The 26,814-nt window shown below is 41.2% G+C and overlaps 1 protein-coding gene across 4 annotated transcripts in view; it reads left to right on the top strand.

Annotated features, from left to right (window-relative positions):
- Positions 1-26,814, top strand: part of LOC140483870 (metabotropic glutamate receptor 7-like) — a 751,467-nt gene that overhangs the window by 674,810 nt on the left and 49,843 nt on the right. For all 4 annotated transcript variants that reach the window (XM_072582653.1, XM_072582651.1, XM_072582650.1 and 1 more), the window contains exon 9: positions 24,446-24,692. In XM_072582653.1, coding sequence (XP_072438754.1) covers positions 24,446-24,692 — 247 coding nt within the window. The remainder of the gene's footprint in view (positions 1-24,445; positions 24,693-26,814) is intronic.

Below are 26,814 nucleotides of genomic sequence, written 5' to 3' on the forward strand. Positions count from 1 at the left end.
CACTCCGTCAAGGACATGGAGGTCCTGGACCTCCTCCACTGCCAAACCGTTACCACCTGATGCCAGGAGGAGGAGCACCTATTCAGCTCACTTTCTAAAGGGTATATTCTAAAAGCTAAGACTCATTAAAAGCATGAGCTAAGTGTTAATTATATAGTGGAGTAATGTGAATAGATCGTACCAAAAGCAGCCATTAGGATTTTGTAAAGTTTCTGGCAGCAACAAAGAAAGTAGCCAAAAGGCATTAAAGCAGCTGGTTACCTATTGCATAGAGAGAGAAAATCTGGTGAGCTAGAAATAGAAGTGGAACTGTCAGGAATAAAGGTATGAGGAAGGCCTTAGACCAGGTTGGAGACATGTGCTGACAGATTTAATCACAGGATTGGAAGAGAAATGGAGAGGGATGATCACCAACCATTGTGGTAACCTCAAGTGAATTAGGAGAATCCAAGAGAATAAGACATGAGTGCAACTTCCTCTGTCATGTTTGGGCTATTGAAATTTCTTGATAAAGTACATCTCTTGGTGGGGCACAAGCCTTGAGTGTAATGGAAAACTCCCCATTTAACTGGATGAGTGCAGCCCCAATAATACTAAAGAAGCTTGACACTATCCAGGACAAAGCAGCTCCCTCAATTGGCATGACATCAACTCCCTCCACTGACGCTTAGTAGCAGCAGTGTATACTATTTACGAGATGCACTGCAGAAATTCACCAAAGATTCTCTCACAGCACTTTGCAAACCCACAACTACTTCCATATAAAAGGACAAGGGTAATAGATCTATGGGAACACCACCTCCTAGTTCCCCTCCAAGCAACTTACCATCCTGACTTGGAAATATATTGTTGTTCCTTCACTGTTGCAGGGTCAAAATCCTGGACTTCCCTCTCTAATGGAATGTGGATCAATCCACAATGGACTGCAGCAGTTCAAGAAGGTAGCTCACCACCACCTTCTCAAGGGCAACCAGGGACAAACAATAAATACTGACCTGCCAGCCATGCCCATGTCCCACAAGTCAATATTAAAAAAAGGTCTACAGCCATCCCAGGCTAATCCTCAGTATACTGCATTTGTTGAACAAAATAATTCACTTTACTTCAAGCAATATCATTCATAAGAGAATCAAAGTAACTTTGTTCCTCAAACCCTTGCAGAACTGTAAGTCATGATAAGATGTAGAATAGAATAGAAGAACTTTTATTGTCACGTGTGCTCAAATGAGTGCAGTTAACAGTTTGTAAGGTGACCACGTTGATGCCATCTTTGGTACAGGATATCTGGTTACAGATACTTTAAGTGTTTGTTACAAAATTGAAAGAGTACAAACATAGTCGAGCATGGGAATATAAAGTTTTTTAAAGTATACAAAATACTCCAAGTGCAAAAGAAGAATAAAAAGTATCTTTAAAGTACTCAAGTTACAGTCCTTTTCGCTGAGTCTGTGCCCACTGGGCTTCAGAACACGAGCCTCGCTGCCCTTAGCATTGGCCTTCAGCCCAAGGCTCACCTCTGGGACTCATCTCCCAGGCTGGCCTGGGCTCAGACTGCCTCCCACCTAGTTGAATAAATTCAAAGAAAATGATCAGTTTAAAAGAGGCCTACGGAAATAATGCTGTTCAATTAATGTGGATGGCCCTTTTTAGCTCTAATGCATTGCCAAAATGCATATCAAAAGAACTGATTGATCTGTTACTATATATATGGCCTCAATATATGCAAAGTAGCTGCTTATGTAACAGCAACTGCACTCAAAATAGACCACTGTGAAGAGATCTTGAAGAAGTTGAGAAACAAAGCTTGAAGTGCTTTATAAATATTCATTCTTCCATTCTTCCTCATAATTACTTTTAGGAAACCACTGAAGAACCTTTTGACTGCAGTGAGCTTGTTTTCAAAGCTTCAGTTTGTCATTGTGGCACTGACATTGTGTTTTCCTTTGGGATCTGCTTTGGAATTTATAAAAACCATTAGCTCTGCATCACAGATCCTCAATCAAAAAAAAACATCTGACATGACCTGTGCATTCATTTGTCATATCTGTGTCCCAGTTAAGGTGCATATAATCTGGGAAATGTTTGAGATGTAACCTTTTATATTAGTTTATTCTAATTGATAAGACTTGGATGGCATTGCATTGCAACCTGGCATCCCCAGGTACCAAATACGCAGTGCCCTCACTTCACAACTACTTTGATCTGTCTGCAGTGTCTGGTGGACTAGGGAATTAGAACAGTGTCAGTAAAAGGAAAGGAATTTGGATGATTAAGATGATAAGCAATGGGTGGATAAAGAATACCACATAGTAAGTAGCAAATACAGCAATTAGATTGAAAGAGGTACATGTAAATCACTGCTCCACCTGAATAGAGTGTTTGGAGCCTTGGGCAGTGGAGAAAGGCAGAGTTTTTGAATGTATGTTATTTCTCTCGCTTTTTCATATAAAGATACTGTGCTTAGGGGATTGGATATTGATGGTGAAACATGGATCAGGGAGGCACAGAGGGAATGCTGAGAGGGCGCAAAGTGAGATGTGTGAGTGGGGTGATGGTGTTGTAATGAAGGTTGAAAAAGAGAGGTGAAAAATGACCCAGTTTGAAGGCAGGTGGGATGGAAGGTGAGGAAGAAAGGGAATCCTGTTGTAGTTATGGGAGGAAGGTTAGGAGTGAAAGTAGAATTGTGGGAGATGAGCTACACATGATGGAGGCAAACTTGAGTATGGAATAAAGATGACCTCAAAAGCACATTATGCATCATCAGTACAGATGCAAATTTCCATAACGTGGTTTGTAGGATGTCGCCTTTTTTATTATTGAACTGGGACTCCCCCTACCCCATCCTATCCACAACTCCCATGTCATGCTTGGCAGGTCCCTCAACCAAATTCAACATTCTGCACTATTCCACCTTTTGCAATTTCACATTTGTGTTTATAGTGGGAGTATCATCATTTGAACTACTTTGTCTTCACGGGTAAATATGCCACTGCATCCCTGTCCCACAGTAATGAAGGAAGGTGTGATCTGGTTCCGAGCCAGATTTCCACATCTGCTGCTGTTACTAGGAGAAAGTGAGGACTGCAGATGCTGGAGATCAGAGCTGAAAATGTGTTGCTGGAAAAGCGCAGCAGGTCAGGCAGCATCCAAGGAGCAGGAGAATCGAGGTTTCGGACATGAGCTCGAATGGCTCATGCCCGAAACTTCGATTCTCCTGCTCCTTGGATGCTGCCTGACCTGCTGCGTTTTTCCAGCAACACATTTTCTGCTGCTGTTACTACCCAAGTGCTGTCACAAGAGTATTTGGAAGCCTTGAAGCACTGACAAAGGTGACCTTGCTGAAGCACCTTTTGAGAGCAGGGTTCCTCTTCTCAGAACTCGAGTATTAACTATGTTTCTTGTTAACTATGTTAACTATAATTCTTGATAAAGGGCTCGATTCTCCTGCTCCTCAGATGCTGCCTGACCTGCTGTGCTTTTCCAGCACCCCACACTCCACTTTGATCTCCAGCATGTTTACACACCAGCTCAGCCAAATCCGAAGATAAGCTTCAGATTTGCAGAACAGTTCTGCTGTGTTCTGTTGTGTTACCTCTATTTGACATATCTTTCACCTTCAAAGTGGAAGACTCCCTCTCAGTGGTTCTTAAAATGGAAGATACTGTCTGCAAGCAGTTGTGGTCCAAGAAATTATTTTGAGCCATAGTAAGGTAGCAGTTAGCCGCAATTCTCTGTTGAGTTGCAATGTTCATTCAGGGGAGTTCTCCCAGGTATCTTGACCAATATTTATTTCACACCTAGTATCAGGGTAACAAATTATCAGGTCTTTTTTTTTCCTGCTTTTTGGGACCTTCCTGCATCCTAATTGGCTGCCATAACTCCTCCATTGCAAAGTCATATTTGGGGGGGGAAATAAAATCCTTGAGTGTAAAATAATTGAAGATGTCCTGAAGTCATGAAAGTTCTTGTCTAGTGGAGAACATACTTCAATTTCAACTGGAATTTGATTTTTAAGAATAGTCATTTCTAATTTTTTGCACTTGCTAAAAAAAAATTGACTGAAAATTTTTGAGTTAATTGGTGGTGTTTCCAAACCTTTCGATGGACTTAAGTACATTTCAGTACAATTTTGAGGCAATGCTAAAAGAGAGAGAGAGAGATGAGAGATGCTTACTCTATCTCCTGCTCAGCTACCTATAGCAGATCCCACAGCATTATTCCAATCAATCAGAATATTGCAAAAAGAGCAACGAGCAGACTATCTCTTTAAAAAAAAAATCATAAAAGCAAACCATTAGAAGCCCATTGGATTTTGCTCTGGAACTGTCACCATCTATTCCACTCACTCCATCTCCCCCTTTGTAAACAGTATTTAAAAAAAGAAATTTCCAGCCCCTTTCAGATGTGAAGAAGAGTTATGTGTGCCTCAAAGTTTCTCTCTATAGATGCTGCTTAACTTTTTGAATGTCTCCAGCATTTTCTGTCTTTATTTCAACTCTTGCTCCGTGTTTTGACGGACATTCCTCCCATAACCAACATGACCTTTAAATACAAAGTTAAAAATCACGCAACACCAGGTTATAGTCCAACAGTTATTTCGAAGCACTAGCCTTCGGAGCACTGCTCCTTCTTCATGTTGTTGTGGAGCATAAGATTGTAAGACACAGAATTTATAGCAAAAGTTTACAGTGTGATGTAACTGAAATTATATATTGAAAAAGACCTGGATTGCTTGTTAAGTCTCACATCTTATAGAATGACCATGTTGGATTCAGTTCTTTCATATATAAATCGCAGAACTTTTTTTTTCAACATATAATTTCAGTTACGTCACACTATACTTTTGCTATAAATTCTGTGTCTTAAAATCTTATTCTCCACAACCACCTGATGAAGGAGCAGCGCTCCGAAAGCTAGTGTTTCCAAACAAACCTGTTGGACTATAACCTGGTGTTGTGTGATATGACCTAAAAGTAGATTATCTCTCCTTGTCTGCAGGACTTTGTTGAATAAATTGGCTGTTGCCCCCTCCATAGTAACAGTTCTGATTTAAATCACATGGCTGCAAAGCAGATCAGGGCTTGTGAGGTGCTATATGGATACAACTCTTTCTTTAATAAAGAACTGTGGAAGCTGGAAGTCAGAAACAAAAACAGAAATTGGTAGAAACGCTCAGCAGGCCTGGCAGCATCTGTGGAGAGAAATCAGAATTAACATTTCAGGTCCAGTGATCCTCCTTAAGAATTTCTGAGGAACTGGTCCAAAGAAGGGTCACTGGACCGGAAACGTTATCTCTGATTCCTCTCCACAGATGCTTCCAGACCTGCTGAGCTTTTCCAGCAATTTCTGTTTTTATGTCTTTCTTTTAATATTGCTTCAAAAGACTTGGGATAAGTTTGAAAGTCCCCAGTTTCACTACATTGTACATGCAGTGAGCAAAATAACAATGTCTCAGTACGTAATATAATGATGGGAAGTTGTTATTTTAATAGAATGATATGTAAATGGTAAAGTCACCATAGTCCTAATAAACTCCAATGTGGACTTCACCAGTTTCCTCATTTCTCCTTCCCCCACTTCACCCCAGTTCCAAACTTTCAGCTCAGCACTGTCCCCATGACCTGTCCTACCTGCCTATCTTACTTTCCACCTATCCACTCCACCCTCCTCTCTGACTTATCACCTTCATCCCACCCCCATCCACCCACTGTACTCTTTGCTACCTTCCCCCGCCCTCCTCCCTGACCTATCACCTCCATCCCCACCTCCATTCACCTATTGTACTCTATGCTACTTTCTCCCCACCCCCACCCTCCTCTCATTTATCTCTCTGCAGGCGCTCTGCCTGTATTCCTGATAAAGGGCTTTTGCCTGAAACATCGATTTTCCTGCTCCTTGGATGCTACCTGAACTGCTGTGCTTTTCCAGCACCACCCTAATTTAATGGTCCATAGAACTGCTCTCTCATTAGAGAGAGAGAGAGCCAGAGATTGTTGGTGGTTTAACTTGAGAGTCAGCACACCTCAGACAAAGGGAGAGGTGGAGAGGTTGAGAAGGAGAGTCCTTCATGGTAACCTCACCAATGTGAGAATTGAACCCCCGCATAGGTATTACTCTGCATCACAAACGTGCTGTCCGGCCAACTGAGCGAACTGACTCTCAATGATATGTGTTGCCAGTCAAGTAATAAACTCCAATGTTGGATAGTGTTAATATTAGAATTACTGAAGAGGAGTCAGTTTTGCTAATGTGCATAAATAACATCTGCACAAAAGATATTGAATGTTCAACATCGAAAGAGCAATGACCACAAGTTAATGTGTTTCAGCCTCGACTCCTACATTTATACCAAGATCAATAAGGTTGCCAATCACCCAACTAACTAAAGACAAATTAGTAATCGGAAGTATTTCACTAATATAATCACTGTAACTGATTGCTCCACTATTATTACTTTTTTCAATTGATTTGGAGATAATAACAGGTAACACTGACTTGTGTCCAACATTGAGATATAACGGTAGGAGGTAACCAAGCAAACTGAGAACTCCAGTTTGTCCTGACAGCATTGTGAGGTTACCCACATGTGATGGGATGTTACAGTTGAAGAAAGCAGCTCCCATATTAGGTAAGATTGGGGTATACTTCACACGTAGCAGCATAAAATAAGTTCTTTACTTACTTTGATAGTCAACACTAGTTAAAGAATTGAATGACCTATAAATGTTTTAAATATATTGAAGGTTCCGAAGCAGAAAACCAGAGTGACATGAATGCTTTTTGCTCTCCAGCCTGATTTTGTTTTTGTTACATTGATTCCTGTGTTGCCTTTTTCCCTGTTGGGAAGAGACCCATCTCCCAACCTGGTTAGGTCCAAGAGCTCTTAACATCAGTCTATTGATATCCAGCTACATCCTGCCAAAAAGCTGTGGTTTTGCAGATCCTTTGTTTCTCATTTTTTCCTCCTTCTTCTTTTTCTCTCTGTCTAGTTCTCTATCTTTCTCTGAGGCCTATTCTGATCTGAGATAGAATAGATTAGCAGCCAACTAGAGGGGCATAACTAGAAGGACAAATTACTTATTATTATCTGTTGCCTTTTGGAAGAGGGGTCTGTCTCTCTTTTTTTAGCGCAAGAAATACCTATTGGACATGATTTCTAGTGACAGATGATAGATATTGTTTGGAATTCTAACTCCATGGTTGGAAGTGAAAGATCTTTTTAGTGCTTTGAATTTTAAGGAATTAAAGTTGATACCATGAGATGCCGATTGTGCTGTGAGAGATGAGCGAATGCCGCAAGTCATTCGTTAGAGTTGAGATTGCCATAGACTTTCTAAGGGATCTTTCATGGCAGGTTTCTGTAAGTGGGACATCCAAATGGAGCAGCATCTGCTCTGGGTTACTTGTGTGAACAGGGCACACATCTGTGTGTCGACTTAGTGCATTTGATTGAAGAGCCATCAATGAGCATCACGGCATTCGTACCAGGAAATGTCAGTCAGAATAATGAACACAATATGAAACAGATACAGAAAACGACAAGTTAAAAAGAAAGTTACTTTTTAAAAGACTTCTCCAGCAATATTTAAAACCTGAAGAATGAGGTTCTACACATCCTCATATTAATTGCCAATGTCAGAAAAGTCATTTGGCAACAATTAAGACTTATCATGCTAAGAGCAAGTGGTTAGCATGGAAAAACTTGACATAAACAACAATGAGCACTATTAGCCTCAATATTATTTTTGTAACAAAATCTGTGCTAATGTAGTTAGTTATGTAATAAAGCTTTGAAATAATCAAATGGGGAAACTTGTGCTTTAAGTTAATATATTGTTTATTCATGTGTACAGAAGGTTATACGGATGGCTGCAAATTCACCATAGCATTTTAAAGTATGCTTTAAGTAGTTGTGTAGTCAGCGCAGTATATGTGATCAAAAGCATCCATCTTCTGTACATTGCTAGCAACTTCTGAAGGAGAATTATATCCTGCAGACAGCATTAAAATTTAAGTGCACCACTTTATGATGATATTAGAATGGTTGGATGTATTTCTGTGCATTTTCATACAATCATTGCTCCAGACTCAACTCGTGGGAAATTAATTGCTAAGCTAAATGCATTAAAGTCTCATGTCTCTTCAGACAAGCTAAGCTGTGTTCATTCTGTGGTGCAAATTGCACATGGTGTGCATGTGGGACCAATATTTGGGCCCAAACCCACACTTAACTGCCAGTGTTTGACAGACTTTTACAGTGTTACGTTTTTCGTGAACAGATAATTATCCACTTGTATGAAAACAGTGACATGTTGCTGCTGAGAGAGATTAGTCACTTATAGAAGATCATGCAGGGTCTCTATAGAGAAGTTCTGTCTGATTCAATCACCAAGTTTGAGCACAGGGACAGGTAGCTGCTTATTTAGACCACAAGACCAGGCAGCTGCTTATTTAGACCAGAAGACCACAGGAGCAGAAATTAGGCCATTTGGCCCATTGACTCTGCTCCGCCGCTCGATCATGGCTGATAGGTTTTTCAACTCCATTTTCTTGTTTTCTTCCCGTAACCTTTGATCCCCTTGGTATCCAAGAACTTATCTATCTCTGTTTTAAATATACTCAATGATCTGGCCTCCACAGCCCTCTGTGGCAATGAATTCCACAGATTCACGACTCTCTGGATGAAGAAGTTTTTCTTTATCTCCGTTCTAAAGGGTTTTCCCTTTATTGTAAGGCTGTGCCTTTGGATTCTTGTCTCTCCTACCATTGGAAGTATCTTCCCTCTGTCCAGGCCATTCAGTATTCTGTACGTTTCAATTAGATCAAGCCTCATGCTTCAAAATTCCATTGAGTATAGTCCCAGAGTCCTCAAACGTTCTTCATATGTTGAGGCTTTCATTCCTGGGATCATTCTCATGAGCCTCTTCTGGACCCGACATCCTTCCTGAGGTATGGAGCCCAAAATTGCTCACAATACTCTACGTGTTCCGACCAGAGCCTTTTGTATCCTCAGAAGTACATCTCTGCTTTTATGTTCAAGTCCTCTCAAGATGAAAGGCAACATTATACTTAGCTTCTAGCTCAACCTACAAGTTTAACTTAAGAGAATCTGGACTAGGACTCCAAAGTTCCTTTGCACCTCAGATTTCTGAATTTTCTCTCCATTTAGAAAATAGCTCATGTCTCTATACTTCCGACCAATGTGCATGACCTCACACTTTCCCACATTGTATTTTATCTGCCACCTCAATACTATCTGTCCCTCCACCTGTCTTAGTATCATCTGCAAACTTAGCCAGAATGCCCTCAGTTCCTTCATCCAGATCATTAAAGGATAAAGTAGAAAGTTGTGGTCCTAATACTGACCCATGTGGAACACCATTTGTCACTGGCTGCCATCCTGAGAAGGACCCTTTAATCCCCACTTTCTGCCAGACAGACAAGCTTCTATCCATGCTAGTACCTTGCCTCTAACACCATAGGCCCTTATCTTACTCAGCAGCTTCCTGTGCAGCACCTTATCAATAGCCTTCTGGACATCCAGATAGATAACATCCATTGACTCTCCTTGGTCTGACCTGCTTATTACCACCTCGAAGAATTCTAACGGATTTGTCAGGCATGACCTTCCCTTGATGAACCCATGCTGAATTGATCTTGTTTTACCATGCACTTCTAAGTATTCAAAAATCTCATCCTTCACAATGGACTCCAAATGCTCACCAACAGTTGAGGTCAGGCCAATTGGCCTATAATTTCCCATCATTTGCCTTACTCCCTCCTTAAATATGGGGGGTTACATTTACTCTTTTCCAGTCCAATGTGACCCTCCCTGACTCCAGTGATACCTGAAAGCTCACTACCAAAGCCTCCACTCTCTCTTCAGCTATCTCCTTCAGAACTCTAGGGTGCAGCCCATCTGGTCCAAGTGATTTGTTCACTGTCAGATCTTTCAATTTTCCTTTCACCTTCTCCTTGGCGATGGCCACTGTACTCATGTGTGTACTGCCGTCCCCCGACTCTCTTGAATTTTTGGGACAGTACTAGCTTCTTCCACTGTGAAGACTGATGCACTCATTCAGTTCCTTTGCCATTTCTTTGTTCCCCAATACTAGTTCTCCGGTATCATTTTCCAGTGGCCCAATGCCCACTTTTGCCTCTCTTTTGCCCTTTGTATATCAAAAGAAACACTTGCAATCTTCCCTAATATTACTGGCTACCTTACCCTCATGTTTAATCTTCTCCCTCCTTACTTCTTTCTTCATTGTTCTCCATTGGTCTGCAGTGATGTGTGTCATAGAACATAGAACATAGAAGAATACAGCGCAGTACAGTCCCTTTGGCTCTCGATGTTGCGCCGATCCAAGCCCACCTAACCTACACTAGCCCACTATCCTCCATATGCCTATCCAATGCCCGTTTAATTGCCCATAAAGAGGGAGAGTCCACCACTGCTACTGGCAGGGCATTCCATGAACTCATGACTCGCTGAGTAGAGAATCTACCCTCTAACATCTGTCCTATACCTACCATCCCTTAATTTAAAGCTATGCCCCCTCATAATAGCTGACTCCATACGTGGAAAAAGGTTCTCATGGTCAACCCTATCTAAACCCCTAATCATCTTGTACACCTCTATCAAGTCACCCCTTAACCTTCTTTTCTCCAATGAAAACAACCCCAAGTGCCTCAGCCTTTCCTCATACGATCTTCCTACCATACCAGGCAACATCCTGGTAAACCTCCTCTACACCCGTTCCAGTGCCTCCACATCCTTCCTATAGTATGGCGACCAAAACTGCACACAATACTCCAGATGCGGCCGCACCAGAGTCTTATACAACTGCAACATGACCTCACGACTCCGGATTCAATTCCTCTACCAATAAAAGCCAGTACACCATATGCCTTCTTCACCATACTATTTACCTGGGTGGCAACTTTCAGAGATCTGTGTACATTGTCACCAAGATCCCTCTGCTCATCCACACTACCAATTATCCGACCATTAGCCCAGTACCCCATCTTTTTGTTACTCGTACCAAAGTGAATCACCTCACACTTACCCACATTGAACTCCATTTGCCACCTTTCTGCCCAGCTCTGCAGCTTATCTATATCCCGCTGTAACCTGACACATCCTTCCTCACTGTCAACAACTCCACCGACTTTCGTATCATCCGCAAACTTGCTCACCCAACCTTCTAGCCCCTCCTCCAGGTCATTTATAAAAATTACAAACAGCAATGGTCCCAAAACAGATCCTTGCGGAACACCGCTAGTAACTGCACTCCAAGATGAACCTTTACCATCAACTACTACCCTCTGTCTTCTTCCAGCCAGCCAATTCCTAATCCAAACCTCCAACTCACCCTCAATGCCATACCTCCATATTTTTTGCAGTCGCCTACCATGGGGAACCTTATCAAACGCCTTACTAAAATCCATATACACCACATCTACTGCTTTACCCTCATCCACCTCCTTAGTCACCTTCTCAAAGAATTCAATAAGGTTTGTGAGGCACGATCTGCCCTTCACAAAACCATGCTGACTATCCTTGATCACATTATTCCTATCCAGATGTTCATAAATCCTATCCCTTACAATTCTGTCTAAGACTTTGCCCACGACAGAAGTGAGACTCTCCGGCCTATAGTTACTAGGGTTATCCCTACTCCCCTTCTTGAACAAGGGAACCACAGTTGCTATCATCCAGTCTTCTGGCACTATTCCTGTAGACAACGAGGACATAAAAATCAAGGCCAATGGCTCTGCAATCTCCTCCCTTGCTTCCCAGAGAATCCTAGGATAAATGCCATCAGGCCCAGGGGACTTATCTATTTTCACCCTTTCCAGAATTTCCAACACCTCTTCCCTACATACCTCAAATTATACACCAGACCAAGCCTCCTCAAAATAGTTTAAGAAGATAATATAGACCATATTTGTTTCTTATTTTAGAGGTAATTGTAAAGTGTTGCAATTACCTTACAACACCTTAAGGTGGTCAACTACTCAGTTATGCAAAGCACACTTTTTTTTACATTGCAGTTAAAATATAGTCAAAATAAAGAAAAGAATGAGCTTAACTGTAACTATATTGAAATGCTTAATAAAATAACAACTATACTAATTAACTGTCCAGTATAGTAACATCCCATAAGCACACCCTTAACAAAGGCGAATTCAGGAAAACAGATTGTCTCTCATGCATTTCTAGCACCAGGAAGAGAACCCCAGCTTTTAGCTGTAGCAGAGAGAGGAATAAAGCTTCCACATCCAGCATCAAGACCTCAGCAACTGCAGAAAACTCAAATTCAAAATCCTGGTTCTTAGAGAGTTTGACCCCACCTGTTCACACTGCTTCTACTGTTTCAACCTTAAAAAAAGAACCCAAGGCCTTTCCAACTGTTTACTTTATTGGATTCAAGTTGACAGCTCCATGCCTCTGTCTTAAAACCTCTCCTCCAAAAGAAAGGGCACTTCTTAAAGCCATAGTATCATAAGTACCTTAAAAAAATTAATGGGCAGCACAGTGACCTCAGCTTTGCTCATCAGGCATCCCTGCACACTGGAGGCCTGATTTTGAAGCCAAGCCACGGTCTGATAAAATGAAATGATTTGGAATTAATTTGCCAACCACCTCTTCACCAGGATGCTGTTTGAGTTTGGTTTTATATTTGGAGAAAAAGGAAATCTTGCCAAACCATTCATATTCGAGAGATGTTAAACAGTCAAGCACTGGATTAATGGCATGTCACGGGTAAAGTTATGATTCTTGTTGTATCGCCCTTTCAGATATAGCGACCACAGCTATATCTGAAAGGGCAATACAACAATAGGAAAAGGCAGAAAATAGGAATACTTGTAAAACATAAAAAATGTGACCCCCAACCATTTTTAATTATGTTCAATCCAATTCATCAAGATTTTAGTCACCTGTCAGAATTTTTAAATATCTGGTTGGTGTCACATTTTGCCTGATAATATGCCTGTAAACTGCATTGAAACAGTTAGTCAAGTTCCAGGTTTCTATCTGTAAACCCATTAAAAAGTCTGTCATAGCAGGACAGTAAGAATCAGTCAAAACTCCATGGAACATGTTGTCAAAAAGTCTGAAAATTCAAAGATGCTAGGAAGCCAGTTTGTCCATTCTCGTCTGAGAAGAATATTTTTTTTTCTCCAAGTGTGTCATATTGACCTGTAACTATTTAAAAAATGCTAGTGAGGTATAGTAAACCTCTTTAAAGAAACGAAGACAGTGTATGCTGGAGGGACACAGCAGGAATGGCAGCATCCGTTGAGAGCAGAATAGAGTTAATGTCTTGATTCGGTAACTCTGCTTTTCTCTCAACAATGCTGCCAGATCTGCTCTATATCTTCAGTACACACTGATTTAGTTTCAGATTTTCTGAATCTGCAGTTCATTTTTTCCTTAATGAAATTTGCCTTGAATATATGGAAATCTGTACCTCCTGTGTTCAGAAAACAAGCTTGACTTGTTTCAAGCACTGTCAATTGTACAAATGCATGGCTATCAGCATCTGGTAGATCCAAACTGGGAAAGGTCCTGTTCTGAGGTGGCCACATACCTGGGCATCACTGAAGAAAATAGAACACATAAAGGTGTTGAAAAGGCATTTTTTAAAAAAAATCTCATGGGTAATGTAGAAGGGGCCGGACAGACAGAGACCATTTAGTTCACATAATCTGTACTGGTGTTTATGCTGTCCATGAAATTCCTTCCACTTCTCCTACCACTTTGAAAGCTTAATCTTCCATTTTTTCCTTCTATGTGTGTGCCTAGCTTCTCCTTAGATGTTACCCATCAATGATTTTCTGAGTCCTCATCCTCACCACTCAGAGTAAAGAGGTTTCGCCCAAATTCCTTACTGAATTCTTTTAGTGACTATCTTAAATTAATGGCCTTTGGTTGTGGAAACATCTTACCTCTATCTAGTTCACCAAACCATTTCACGCTCTTAATGAACTGATCAGCTCATTCTTTTTTAGACGAGGGTACCCAGCCTCTTCAGCCTTTCCTGATCATAGTAACTCCCCAGTTCTGATGTTAGCCTTCTAACTTGTCTCTGCATTTTTTTCCAGTGATTCTTCATCCTTTTTATAATATGGAGATCGGAATTGTTTTAGTATTCCATGTGTCGTCTCAATAAGATTCCATCCAAGTTGAACATAACTACTTGTATGATCCTCCTTATACCCAAGTGTCTTATTTATTGTTTCTTTCATCCTGCATTATTACTTTAAGGAGAGATCTATTTAACAGCATTCACAAGCTTTCTCTTGTCCATGTGTCTATATTGAGTCATTAGTTTTTTTTGTTATCTCCTGGCAATCGAGAAAGAGAACAGGTCACTCACCTATCAGATATTTTGGAAGTTTAGCATGCCATCATTCACAAAATCACTTGCAAACCATCATGATTATTCAAAGTTGAATTGGCAGTGAAGGCTATCGTAGTCACCCTCCTTTCTGTTAATTTTTATATCGAACTTGAAAGCCTGCCTTCCCAAATAAAGCAATCGAACAGCGTGGTACTGGAATGACCTATCACCATCACCCCCCCACCCCCAACACCTTCATCTACCTGTCATATTCCCAGTTACCCTCACCCCCTCTCCCATTTATCTCTTCAGCCGCCTTGGGCCACCCTCATTCCTGATGAAGGGCTTATGCTCGAAACATCAACTCTCCTCCTGCTCAGATACTGCCTGGCCAGCTGTGCTTTTCCAGCACCACGCTCTTCAACACTGATCTCCAGCATCTGCAGTCCTCACTTTTTCCCAACGAAAGCAGCCATGCCAGCAAGTGAAAATTCACCTGACGAAGGAGTAACGCTTGTGATTTTAAATAAACCTGTTGGACTGTAACCTGGTGTTGTGTGACTCCTGAGCAAGAGAGATGATGCAGAACCCTCTGCGCCACAGTGAAAATGAAGTTAAAGGAATCGTTCCTTACCACCATGAGCCGTTCGTGATTGTAGGGACCTTTGTGTAGAAAAGAATGACAGAAGGTTGATCTGATAAAAGATTTTGAGAGAGTTTGACAGGGGAGATGTAGTGAAGGTACTTTGACTTTTACAAGAGAGTAAAATTAGACCTTCCGAAAATAAGATGGTAATTCATAAATCCAAGAGGAAATTCAACAATATTTTATTATATGATGTCTTAAACAAAATGTCAGAGGGACTTTACAGGAGTGCTGTGTATAAAAATTTGCAACTGAGTCACGTAAGGCAGCACGGTGGCTCAGTGGTTAGCACTGTAGCCTCACAGCAGCAGGGTCCCAGGTTCGATTCTGGCCTCGGGTGACTGTCTGTGTGGAGTTTGCACATTCTCCCCATGTCTGCGTGGGTTTCCTCCGGGTGCTCCGGTTTCCTCCCACAGTCCAAAGATGTGCAGGCTAGGTGAATTGGCCATGCTAAATTGCCCGTAGTGTTAGGTGCATTGGTTAGAGTGAAATGGGTCTGGGTGGGTTACTCTTCGGAGGGTCAGTGTGAACTGGTTGGGCCGAAGGGCCTGTTTCCACACTGTAGGGATTCTAATCTTCTAATCTAATCAGAACACATGGCCCCAATCTTGCTCAGAGAAGATTTCAAAAAGCAGCTTACAGTGAAAAAGAAAGCAAAGCAAGAAGTCTTGGGGTGGAATTCCAAAACATAGGACCTGGTTAGTTGAAGCACATCTGCCATTGGTGGTGGAATTAAAATTGGAGATGCACAAGAAACCAGAATTAGATCCGCAAAGATACCCTGTCGAGCAATATGCCTGGAGGTTTTCAGAGGCAAGGAGGAGTGATGCAGGAAGGTATGTGAAAGGAAGAATGTGAATTTTAAAACGGAGATCAGCAAGCAGTTGGTGATGGTGAATAGGGGTTTAGTCCGTATTGGAATTTTTCCCAAGTTGGTGGCAACACGGTAGGTCATTGGAGCCCGTCCATTCCAGGCCCCCAGGTTAGTTTTCTCTTTGTGATTTTCATCTTTTTTTTCTCCTCTTCTTCCTTTCTTCTTAGTCTGTGAGGCAGGAGCAGTGTCAGCAGGGCGATGCCTACAGCATTGGTAACGTGGGTTGGGACTCTTAGCGGAACTAATTGTGCTCCGAACCGGGACTCCCTACCGCATTGACGCCTGGAACAGGGATACCTGGCAATGATAGTACAGAGCCTGAATTCTTGGCCGTTGCGGTGCCTTGAATGGGGGTTCCAGGCAGCATTAGGACTCTTGGTAATGTCAACGAGTCAGCAGGGCCAGGGTCTCCCTGGGCACTGCTGTCATCGTTGTTCCAGGAGCAGGACTTCCTGAGGACCATAACACCCTACAAAAACCTTGCAGAAGCCCTAAAACTGTGCTTGAAACTTCAGTTTGAACAGAAGATGAACTCTTATTCAAGTAATTTCTTTTTACCCTTATTGAACCTAAAGTTGTGCCTGATTGTGGTAACAAAACACATTTCACTGTATCTTCAGGATATAGGTGACAATAAATAAACCATTCACCATTCATCATTCAGATAACCTCAAGGTTATGGTGGTGGAATCTGGGAGACCAACCAGGAATGCATCAAAATAGTCAAATCTGAAGGTTACAAATGCATGGATGAAGGATTCAGAAAAACATAAGCCTCATCAGCATTGAAGTCAGCTCAGGTTAGAGGAGGAAATAATTGGCCTCACTTATAGGATGTGGGCAGATTGCTGGCTGTCCATCATTTGATGTCCATCTCTAATTATCTTTGAGAAGATGATGATGAGCTGCCAACTTGACTTACTGGAGTCCATGTGGTGCACATACCCAGCTGTTGGGTATGGAGTTTCAGGTTTATGACCCAACAGCAGTGAAGTAATAATGATTTAGTTCCAAGTCAGGATGTTGTGGAGCTTGAAGACTTTTCAGGTTGTGGTATTCCCAAGTATCTCTTTTCTTTATTCTTTCTAGGTGGTAGTGGTTATGGATTTGGAAAGTGGCTGTGCTATGCTTTGTAAAAAATGCACACTACTGCCTATGCCTACTGGTGATGTAGTAGGTGAAGGCTTAAACTGGTGAATAAAGTGTGGATCAAGCAGGCTGCTTTATTCCTGGATGGTATCAAACCTCTTGGTGTTGCAATTGCACGGATCCATAGAATGGAGACAATTCCATCACATTCCTGATTTGTGCCTTGTACATGTTGGGCAGGCTTTGAAGAGATGGGGATTAAGTCATTCCCAATTACATTCCTAACCTTTGACCTCCTTTGGTAGCCATATTATTTATGTTTGATCCAGTTTGGTCTTTGATCAATGACAATGCCCCAGAACATTGATAACGCAAGATTCAGAATATTATTGGCACACAGTTAAACACTTTCTTGTTGAGTTGATCATTCCCTATCACAAATATTGCTGGCCGCATTTTACCCCAAACTTGAACATTGTTAATGACTTGCTGCATGTAGGAACAAACTACTTCAGTATATTAGGAGTTGTGAATCCTACTGAACACTGTAGTGATCTATGAGAAGCCCTATTTCTGACATTTTGATGATGAGAGGATTCATTGATGAAGTAGTTGAAGATGGTTCAGCCTAGCCTGAGGAACTCCTGTAGCTATGTCTTAGAGCTGACATGACTGATCTCCAACAACCATCCTTTTTGTGCTTGCTAAGATTCCAACCAGGGGAGAGTTTCCTAGATTCCTATTGATTGTGCCAGGATCTTCAGGTCATATTTGATGAAAGACTCATCTCAAGGGCAGTCACTCCAACCTCATAGCTAAACTAAGCTTTTTTTATCCATCCTGGGACCATATGCCTCACACAAAACTGAATGTTGTTCTGTAGGTTATTACTGAGTAAATGTTATTTAATTGTGCTGTCATTAACACCTTCCATCGCTTTGCTGATGATCAAGAGTAGACTGATGGGGCAATATTATCTGGTTTGAATTCACCCTTTTATTATGGAAAGGACATACCTAGACAAATTTCAAACTCTAATAGGCACCAGTGTTGTAGCTGGATGGGAACAGCTTGGACACAGTCAGAATGTTGCCAGGATTGCTAGCCTTTGCAGTGTACAGTACTTTCAACCCTTTCTTGATGTTAGCTGGAGTGATGCAAGGAATCTAAGGAAACACTGTTGAATCATAATCCAAATAGCACTTCAAGCTCATCCTTTACATTTGTGATGTCCCAGACAGCTCCATTATTGAGAATGCAGAAGGGGGATGTGGCTGGAGACCCTTCTTCATGTTAATTCTTAAATTCTCCAGCACCACTCACAACTGATTGTGGCAGGACTGCAGAGGACTGATCTCATCCATTGGTTATGGAAGCTCTATGGTCTGACTGCGTTGGTTTTGCTGGTTAACCTGCCTGCAATCCTGTTTTGTGCCTGGAGTATATTTTTAGCGTATGCCTGGTGCTGCTCCTCAAGGTGGTAAAAACAATGACTGCAGATGCTGGAAACCAGATTCTGGATTAGTGGTGCTGGAAGAGCACAGCAGTTCAGGCAGCATCCAAGGAGCAGCGAAATCGACATTTCGAGCAAAAGCCCTTCATCAGGAATCTCCTCACATGCTGCCCTCATTAAATGTAGATTGATCACTGGACTTGATGGTAATGATGGAGCAGATGATGTGCTGATTCATGAGGTTACCGATTGTGGTTGAACATTACACGTTACAGAATTTATTTTTCGAGTTGCTAAGTCTGTCCTGAATCCATCTCAGTAATATTGCCACAAAGCATGAAAGATGGTATCATTGACGTGAACTTGAGACTTCATTTCCATAATGTCTGTATGATGGTCACCCTTATCAAGACAGTGGTCAAACGTTTATCTCCGTTTCAAATACAGCATAAAGGTAGTGAGCAATTTAGATTCTTCTGGATGGATTTGGAAATACGATTGAACCCAAGTTACCACGACACTGTGGCACAGATGCATTTAAGGGAATATTAGATAAAGACATGACAGAGAAAGCAGTAGAATAATTCTGTGAAAGGGTTGCTGATAGGAGGCATGTAACAAGTCAAAATACCAGCATGGCCCAATTGTTGTGACCTGTTTTATGTTGCGGATTCTGTGTGCATTCTTTCAAATTTGAGAGGTAGGTGAGGTGAGGTGAGACCATGGCCAATGTGTTGATGTTTGACACTGCCTATGCACACACCTAACATTGCAGTGAGCATATATTACCTGTTATTGCTCTGTTTTAGTTCAAAGGTTTCTATTGCTGTGATAAAAGAAATCATAAAACGTAATTTTGAAATTAATGTACTCTGTGATGGTGCCTCAAAGCGAACTAAAATTGCCACAATAGACCTGTATGTACTTTTCAATTTAAGAGGAAGCACAGTTGCTATGACCACCATCACCATTAAGAAGAATAACTCTTTTAATGTGCCTGAGATGTTACGTGCTTTCTGATTTTAAAAGCATCTTTGCCCATAAGCACCTACATTTGTTAAGTGTCTTTCGGCGGCACAATTGGTTGGAATTCAGTACTGGGTGAGTACAAGATTTGTTTTTTAATCCTGTCAGAGAGCTCCTCGTATATTGTAAATGTGAAAAAAATGCAAGAAGTGTGAAGCAAAGAAGGTACAAGGCATCATTTATTCAGAAGTTGGGTTATAGATCCTGGGGAAACATTTGCCCCAGACATGGCAAATAACAGGGAACTGGCACCCTGCTTGGCAGACAGGGACCTAGAACTCTTGATGGAGTGGTGACTCAGAGAAAGAACATACCCAAACCCCTGGACTGCCCTTGACTTATTGTGCCAGGACCCCCCCGACTGAAGGATATCTGTCTCCTTTGGCATGACTAAGAACTGCTTCCCTTTGAAACGTGGCTGGTTGATGCACAGAGAGTGTGTTTACCATGTAGGCTGTAGGCACGTGGTGCAGAGGCAAGATGACACAGCATGGTGTCAGACAACAAAACGTCCCTTGACTGATTATTGCTGCCAACCATGCCAAGCTGCCTGCCTCAGTGTCTGTGGTAAAAAGCAAGTCACGGCAGAAATACTGTGATCCTTTAGCTAAGGGGACAAAGCTCTGAGAGGCAAGAGGTAGGTAAGCACCTAGGTGGGCGCTTAGTGAATGAATACTAAAAAAGTAAGAGAGCAGCCCTGAGATTCAGCCTTGTCCAATCCGAAGTTGATGCCTGCCTCTGTCCACAAAGTGGCAGTATTCCAATGATAATTACCAGTGCATTCCAAGTGGATCTAACATGTGCCATGAGGGTGTAGAGATGCCTATCATTGCCAGCATCCAGTGATATGGAGTGTGTGCTGCTGATGGCCTTGATCTATTCCATTGGTACTGGGGATTCAAGATGGAGAACCAGAGTAAGCAGCAAACTGGAGTCACCAGGTATTCACTCTGACTGTCATGTCGGGAATTCTCAGCATCTTTCTATCCTGCAGGTAGTAGATTAAAAGATTATATATTAATGAGGGTGACATGATTGATAATTATACAGTGTTAAACTCCAATGCAATCTCTTAGAACTACGTGTTCCACATGACTGCCAAGCAATAATAACCTCCAACATGCACAAAGACTGACAACTCCATGTGGCTTTCCATAGCATTACCATCAGTAATTCCACCATTTTCAACATCCTGAGGGCTACTATGGACAAGAAACATACCTGAACCTGCTCACTAAATGTCATGGTTATTCCATCTGTGACCGAGCATTCTGTGATGAATGGCTCACTTGCTAGGCTACCGCCATCTAAAATGCACAACTTAGAAACATGATGGAATATTTACTCACAAAATTCACATCGTCCAGACAAAGTGGTGCAGTGGATTGATGCTTCACCCAGTAAGCTAAGCCTCCATCTCTGCAGAAACCCATAACATTCATCTAGGAATACAGGGACTTCAGGTACATTGGAATAGAGACACTTTCAACTTCCCCTCCAATTTTTAAAAATGAATTTGAAGGAGGTGGGTATCGTTGACTATCTCAGTATTTATTGTCCATTCCTAATTTCCCTTCAGAGGTTGGTAGTCCCTCTTGAAGCACCGCAGTCTATGCATTGGGGTATAATAGTCCATCCCCAATTGTGATTCGGAAGGGAGCTCCAGAAATTTTATTGAGTGACAGTGAAGGAATGGTTTATACTGTGAGGTTAGGATGATTTGTGGCTTGGACGAAAAGTGCAGTTTGTGATTTTTCTTGTATCTGCTGCCCTTGTCCTTCTAGATGGTAGAGGTTGTGGGTTTGGAATGGGTGTTTTGCTACATTGTCTCTTTTGTGGGGACACACTGCTGCCAATGTTCATTGGAGATGGAAGGAGTAAGTGTGGAAGATGGTGGATGTGATGCCAATCAAGCAGGCTGTTGTGTCTTGGCTATGTTAAGCTTCTTGAGCATTAATAGAGCTGCACTCATCCAGATAAGTGAAAGCATTCCTTCTAAGAAATGCCAGGCAATGACCATCTCAAATAAACAATCTAACCATTCAATGGTGTTACCATCAATAAATCCCCCCCAAACCTTGAAGATGGTTAAACCTAGGGCATCACCCTGAGAAATGCCTGCTGCAGATGCATGGGATGAAGAGATTGACTTCCAACAACCACAACCATCTTTCTTTGTGCTGTCTCCTGTCTCCTGTCTCTCTCTCCCCTTTCTGATTTGGGCATATATTACTGCTTTGTCAGTGTTGTGGGGGCTGAGGTGCAGGACAAGCTACCCAACTGCATTGTGGGAATGGCTTCATCACAACACATGGAAGACTACAATAACAACAGCCACCATCGCTACCTCCAAAGCAACAAAAGAGACGCATTAAAGCGAGTCTTGATATGGGCACTGTTATGGACCCCTTCAAAACATTTCAAGCAAATAGCCTGGATCCTAACTTTGCTATTTGTTTTAAGGTGGATATTCCAGGCGTGATGCAGCTGGTCCAACCACATAGTTTTAAACAAAACAGAACAGAATATAGAATAACTTAACCTATCCGAAAATCCAACAGATCATCCCAATTGAATGATGCTGTTCCAAATACTAGCAACAATCCCCATAAACACCCTTTGGCACAAAAGCTAAAATCAAATGCAGGGTTTTACAGGAGAAATGTCAGAGAGCGCGGACCAGCCTGGACCAGCTGCATTGGGTCCAACAGCATCACAACTCACTAGTAGCCTTGAACAACCAGACTGCTTGCTAAAACCAAAACCAAACTGGAGAAGAGCTGAGCTGGGAGAACTGATAACTCCCCTTTCATTGTCCAGGTTTTTTTTTAAACTTGATAGCCTGTTGCCTGAGACAGTATCTGCTAACTATAATCAAACTGGCCTTAAAACTCTTTAAACCTAGACCTCCTGGAGTCTCTGTGGTTATGAACCCTCTTGAAAAAAAAATCCAAGAAAGGCACAACCTTGTTAAAGGAGCAGCATCCTCACAGCACCAATTCACAAAATGGTTTAAATCCTGTATTTAGTACAAGTATACAATCCTTTATCCAAAACGCTCGGGACTAGCTGGTTTTTTAAAATTCTGAATTTTTTGAAGTTCGGAATAAGTGACAGTTCAACAGTGAAATTTAAAAAAAAACCTTATTGAATAGCAGACTCACTGAGTGTAATGGGCCCTGAGACAGAATTGAGGCCTGCCAGTGCTGGGCCATCCCCCATCCCCCACACACTCACATCGCATCTGAGTAACACACATCGAACGGATGTGAAGTTGGGTTAACTGTTTGCAAGCCAAACAACTTTGTTAATGAGATAAAAATTTCATAAAGAAACCTTCGGATTTTGAGCTTTTCGGACTTTGGATGAAAGGTTGTCTACCTTTACCTTACTGTACGGCTATTTCTCCCTTGATGTGATTTTCAGTCCAAGCAATAGAAATACTGAGAAGGGTGGATGCAAGACTGGTGAATAATTAGATTTTTAATAGACCGAGTGAGAAGGACATTGTGTGAGACCTGAGGCACTGTTTTATTCAATCTTTGGTAAGTGCAAATACTACGATGGGTACTGTAGCATAGTAGATATATTTCCAGATTATTAATTCCAAGATCTTGGCGAAGGATCTTGTGGGGTCAGTTTGTGACCCATCATGGCAGCTTTGGAATTTATACTCAATCTGAAAGAAAAAGGTAGCATTACCTATGGTGATCATAAAATGACTGGATTATTGTAAAAGCCGAACTGATTCACTGGAACTTAGAATTATTACAGTACAGAAGGGACAGTTTGGCCTGTTAAGCTCATGACCAGCTTTCTACGAGAGCAACTCAGTTAATTCTACACTCCTGCCATTTTTAAGCAGGCCCACAATAAATTTCTCGTCAGATCTTTATCCAATTTCCTTTGAAAGCTAATATTGCATCAGCCTCCACTATACTTTCAGGCTGACCCTAACCATTCATAATATAAAGGTTTTATCAATAAGCTTAAACTGGTGACTTCTGGTTCTTGGCCCTGTCGTTTTAGCGAATGAAATCTGCTCTCCTTACCTTGTCTTACCTATAAGTGTCTCCAAAACTGCAACAATATAATTGATAGCTATGTACTGTCTGAAATGGCCTAACAGGTATTCAGTTGTATTCAAGAAGATGGCTTTGTTCCCTTCTCAAGAGCAGATCGTGATGGTGAATAAACATTGACTTTGGTGATGCTCACTTCCCATAAATAAGTAAAAACGGAGTAAGTTAGAACTTCTGACTTTATCAAGGTAAATTACATTTCTCCCAGTATTTGAATGAATCAGAGTGTGTCTTTCACAATAAACACAATCAGGAAGCGATGATTAAAATATGGAATTACCTCAGTGTTTTCCAGGTAAAAGTGAACAATCTGAAAATGAGAATGGTATTTACAGATGCATTTGTGTTTGAATACATTTGCCCTGAAACAATTGTATCAATTTAAATTCATCTAGAAAATGGTGATTTGAACAACATTATACAGACTACTGAAGTGAATTATAAATATGATAAGTTAATTCAATGTCTTGTGGCATCTGCCCACTTAAAAGGAGGGTCTCAAATGGGCATGTCACAGGTAGTCACTTTTATTTGCTCCATGGTTATGTAACCAAAAAAAATGACTTATCATATCTGTCAGAAATGCTTCAGAGTCAGAAAACAATGAATTACTTCAAATTACAAAAATGATTAAAGGGTTGTAAATGCCATAGTTGTTTCTGTACAGAGTACAATTTTCTTCTTAGGGCTACTGTGGTGCAGTGGTAGTGGCCTGGTGTAAATGATATTATTTAGATGACCCCTTCCTTCAGGGAAAATTATACTGTGAACATTGGTACATAAGATGCTCCAAGATTGTGTATATTGAGTATAATAATTCTGTACCCTTTCCAAATACTGAAATGTTCTGTGGTTATCTTTGGCTTTGAAGAACCAAATGTTGGTGCAACCATCTTCATATCATCTTCATTTTATCTTCTTTTCCAGATGTACATACAGACCACCACCCTAACCATATCCATGAACCTAAGTGCTTCTGTGGCTCTGGGTATGCTATACATGCCGAAGGTTTACATCATCATCTTCCACCCAGAACAGAACGTCCAGAAGCGAAAGCGCAGCTTTAAGGCGGTGGTAACTGCAGCAACAATGTCTTCACGACTATCCCATAAATCCTCAGACAGGCCTAATGGTGAAGCCAAAACAGAGCTGTGTGAAAATGTAGATCCGAACAGTAAGTATATGGGATATATGAGCAACTTCTATTTTTGTGGTCTCTCTCTAAAGACGTGACAAGTGGCTGAACCTAATAAATTCAATGTGATGCCCATTTGCAAGCCTATTGAGTAAACAGTGCAGGGAACTCTATCTTAAACTGATAATTTATTACATTTGTGTGCATGTTGCTGTTCTAAGCCCTTCCAAACCTATGACTCAGTTAGTATTCATAAAATTGCCTGTTATTTGTTGTGGTTAGAGGTGTAGCACTCATTTCAGTTCTCAAAATCCTTGTACTACAATATTTAGAGATGCTACTCAGGCATCCATCATACAAAGAGTAAAGGGTTGGGTCATATAAATTCAGAAATAGATACTGCAAATCTGCTTAATTTAACATTAACACTGAAAACAAACTACGAGAAATGTTTTGTTTCAACTAATTAAATGTGGCTGGTTGTATGAACTAAAGTCTACCGCTATGTCAGAAATCTATGCTCATAAAAGTCATTGCCTGCTTTTAAATTATTGTTGCTGATTTGTTTGCATAATCCATTTAGTGTTAATTGCTACCAATAATTTTCTACGAACTTTGTTCATGCAATGTTAAGAGAAAAATACAAGTAAATTTCTACACAGATAACCTTTCTTTTACCAGGAAAATTGCAATGTACAGTGAGTGGAAGAACCTGTTCAAAAAGATGCATTTATATAAAATGGGAGCAAAATACATATATAGTAATCAATTAATAAAAAAAGTGAAGAAATAATGAAGGCCTATTCCCCTGACCTAACCTACACATCCCATGGCTAATTCACCTGACCTGCACATCTTTGGATTGTGGAAGGAAACCGGAGCACCCCACCGAGGTAGGAATCGGACCTGGGTCCCTGAAGCTGTGAGGCAGCAGTGCTAACCACTGAGCCACTGTGTTCTTCCTCACATCCCCCCCCACCCCCACCAAGCCATTTTATGGGATTTAATGCAACCTATCCTGTATCTGATTGTACAGGAGCATAACCCAGACATGAATTAGTACCTCTTTTTAATCCTAGTTAAATATTTCTGTCCTTCTCATTTATAATTACTTCCGTCTCAAGGCTGATTAAGAAAATACTTGCAGAGTTTTTTTTTAATCCAGTCTCCATCCCTATTATGTAAACAGTTGTTATCAGTGTCACTTATCTTCATCCACATGGTTTGTCTTTGCATAATGTAAAACTAACAAACTCTTTATAATAGCCGAACTTGGTGATTATTATTGCTTCAGTGTTTTTAGATAACTTTCTCTCATATTTCATCTTCCAAATGTGGTCCTTTGCTGGCCCATCTGCGTCTTTTACAGCTCTTTTAGTTTAAAAAAGATTTAAATCCAGGGATTTAGCTCAGTAAACTTCCCCCTTAGCCTGAGAGCAACGTTTGTCAGCAGGCAGGTTGAAATGGATCAAGTGGATCAGTAACAAGGGTGTATGACCAGTAGACTGTCAAGTTTATTTTCTTGTCTTCAGTACAACAAATTCAATGCTTTGGCTGGAACCCAGTTTAAACTTGTCAGCCCATTGTTCTACAAATTCAATTCTTGTGGGTACTACAAACCATTTTGTATTAGTATTTGTAACATATTATAATTTGTGCTTCAGGATCATAGAGCATAGAACATTACAGCGCAGTACAGACCCTTCGGCCCTCGATGTTGCACCGACCTGTCATACCAATCTGAAGCCCATCTAACCTACACTATTCCATGTACATCCATATGTTTATCCAATGACGACGTAAATGTACTTAAAGTTGGCGAATCTACCACTGTTGCAGGCAAAGCATTCCATACCCTTACTACTCTATGAGTAAAGAAATTACCTCTGACATCTGGCCTATATCTACCATCCCTCAATTTAAAGCTATGCTTTCTCGTGCTCGCCATCACCATTCTTGGAAAAAGGCTCTCCCCGTCCACCCCATCTAACCCTCTGATAATCTTATATATCTCTATTAAGTCATTTCTCAACCTTGTTCTCTCTAACGAAAACAGCCTCAAGTCCCTCAGCCTTTCCTCGTAAGACCTTCCCTCCATACCAGGCAGCATCCTAGTAAATCTCCTCTGCACCCTTTCCAAGGCTACCATATCCTTAGAATG

This window comes from Chiloscyllium punctatum, chromosome 12, assembly GCF_047496795.1.
Source record: "Chiloscyllium punctatum isolate Juve2018m chromosome 12, sChiPun1.3, whole genome shotgun sequence".
Taxonomy (NCBI): Eukaryota; Metazoa; Chordata; class Chondrichthyes; order Orectolobiformes; family Hemiscylliidae; genus Chiloscyllium; species Chiloscyllium punctatum.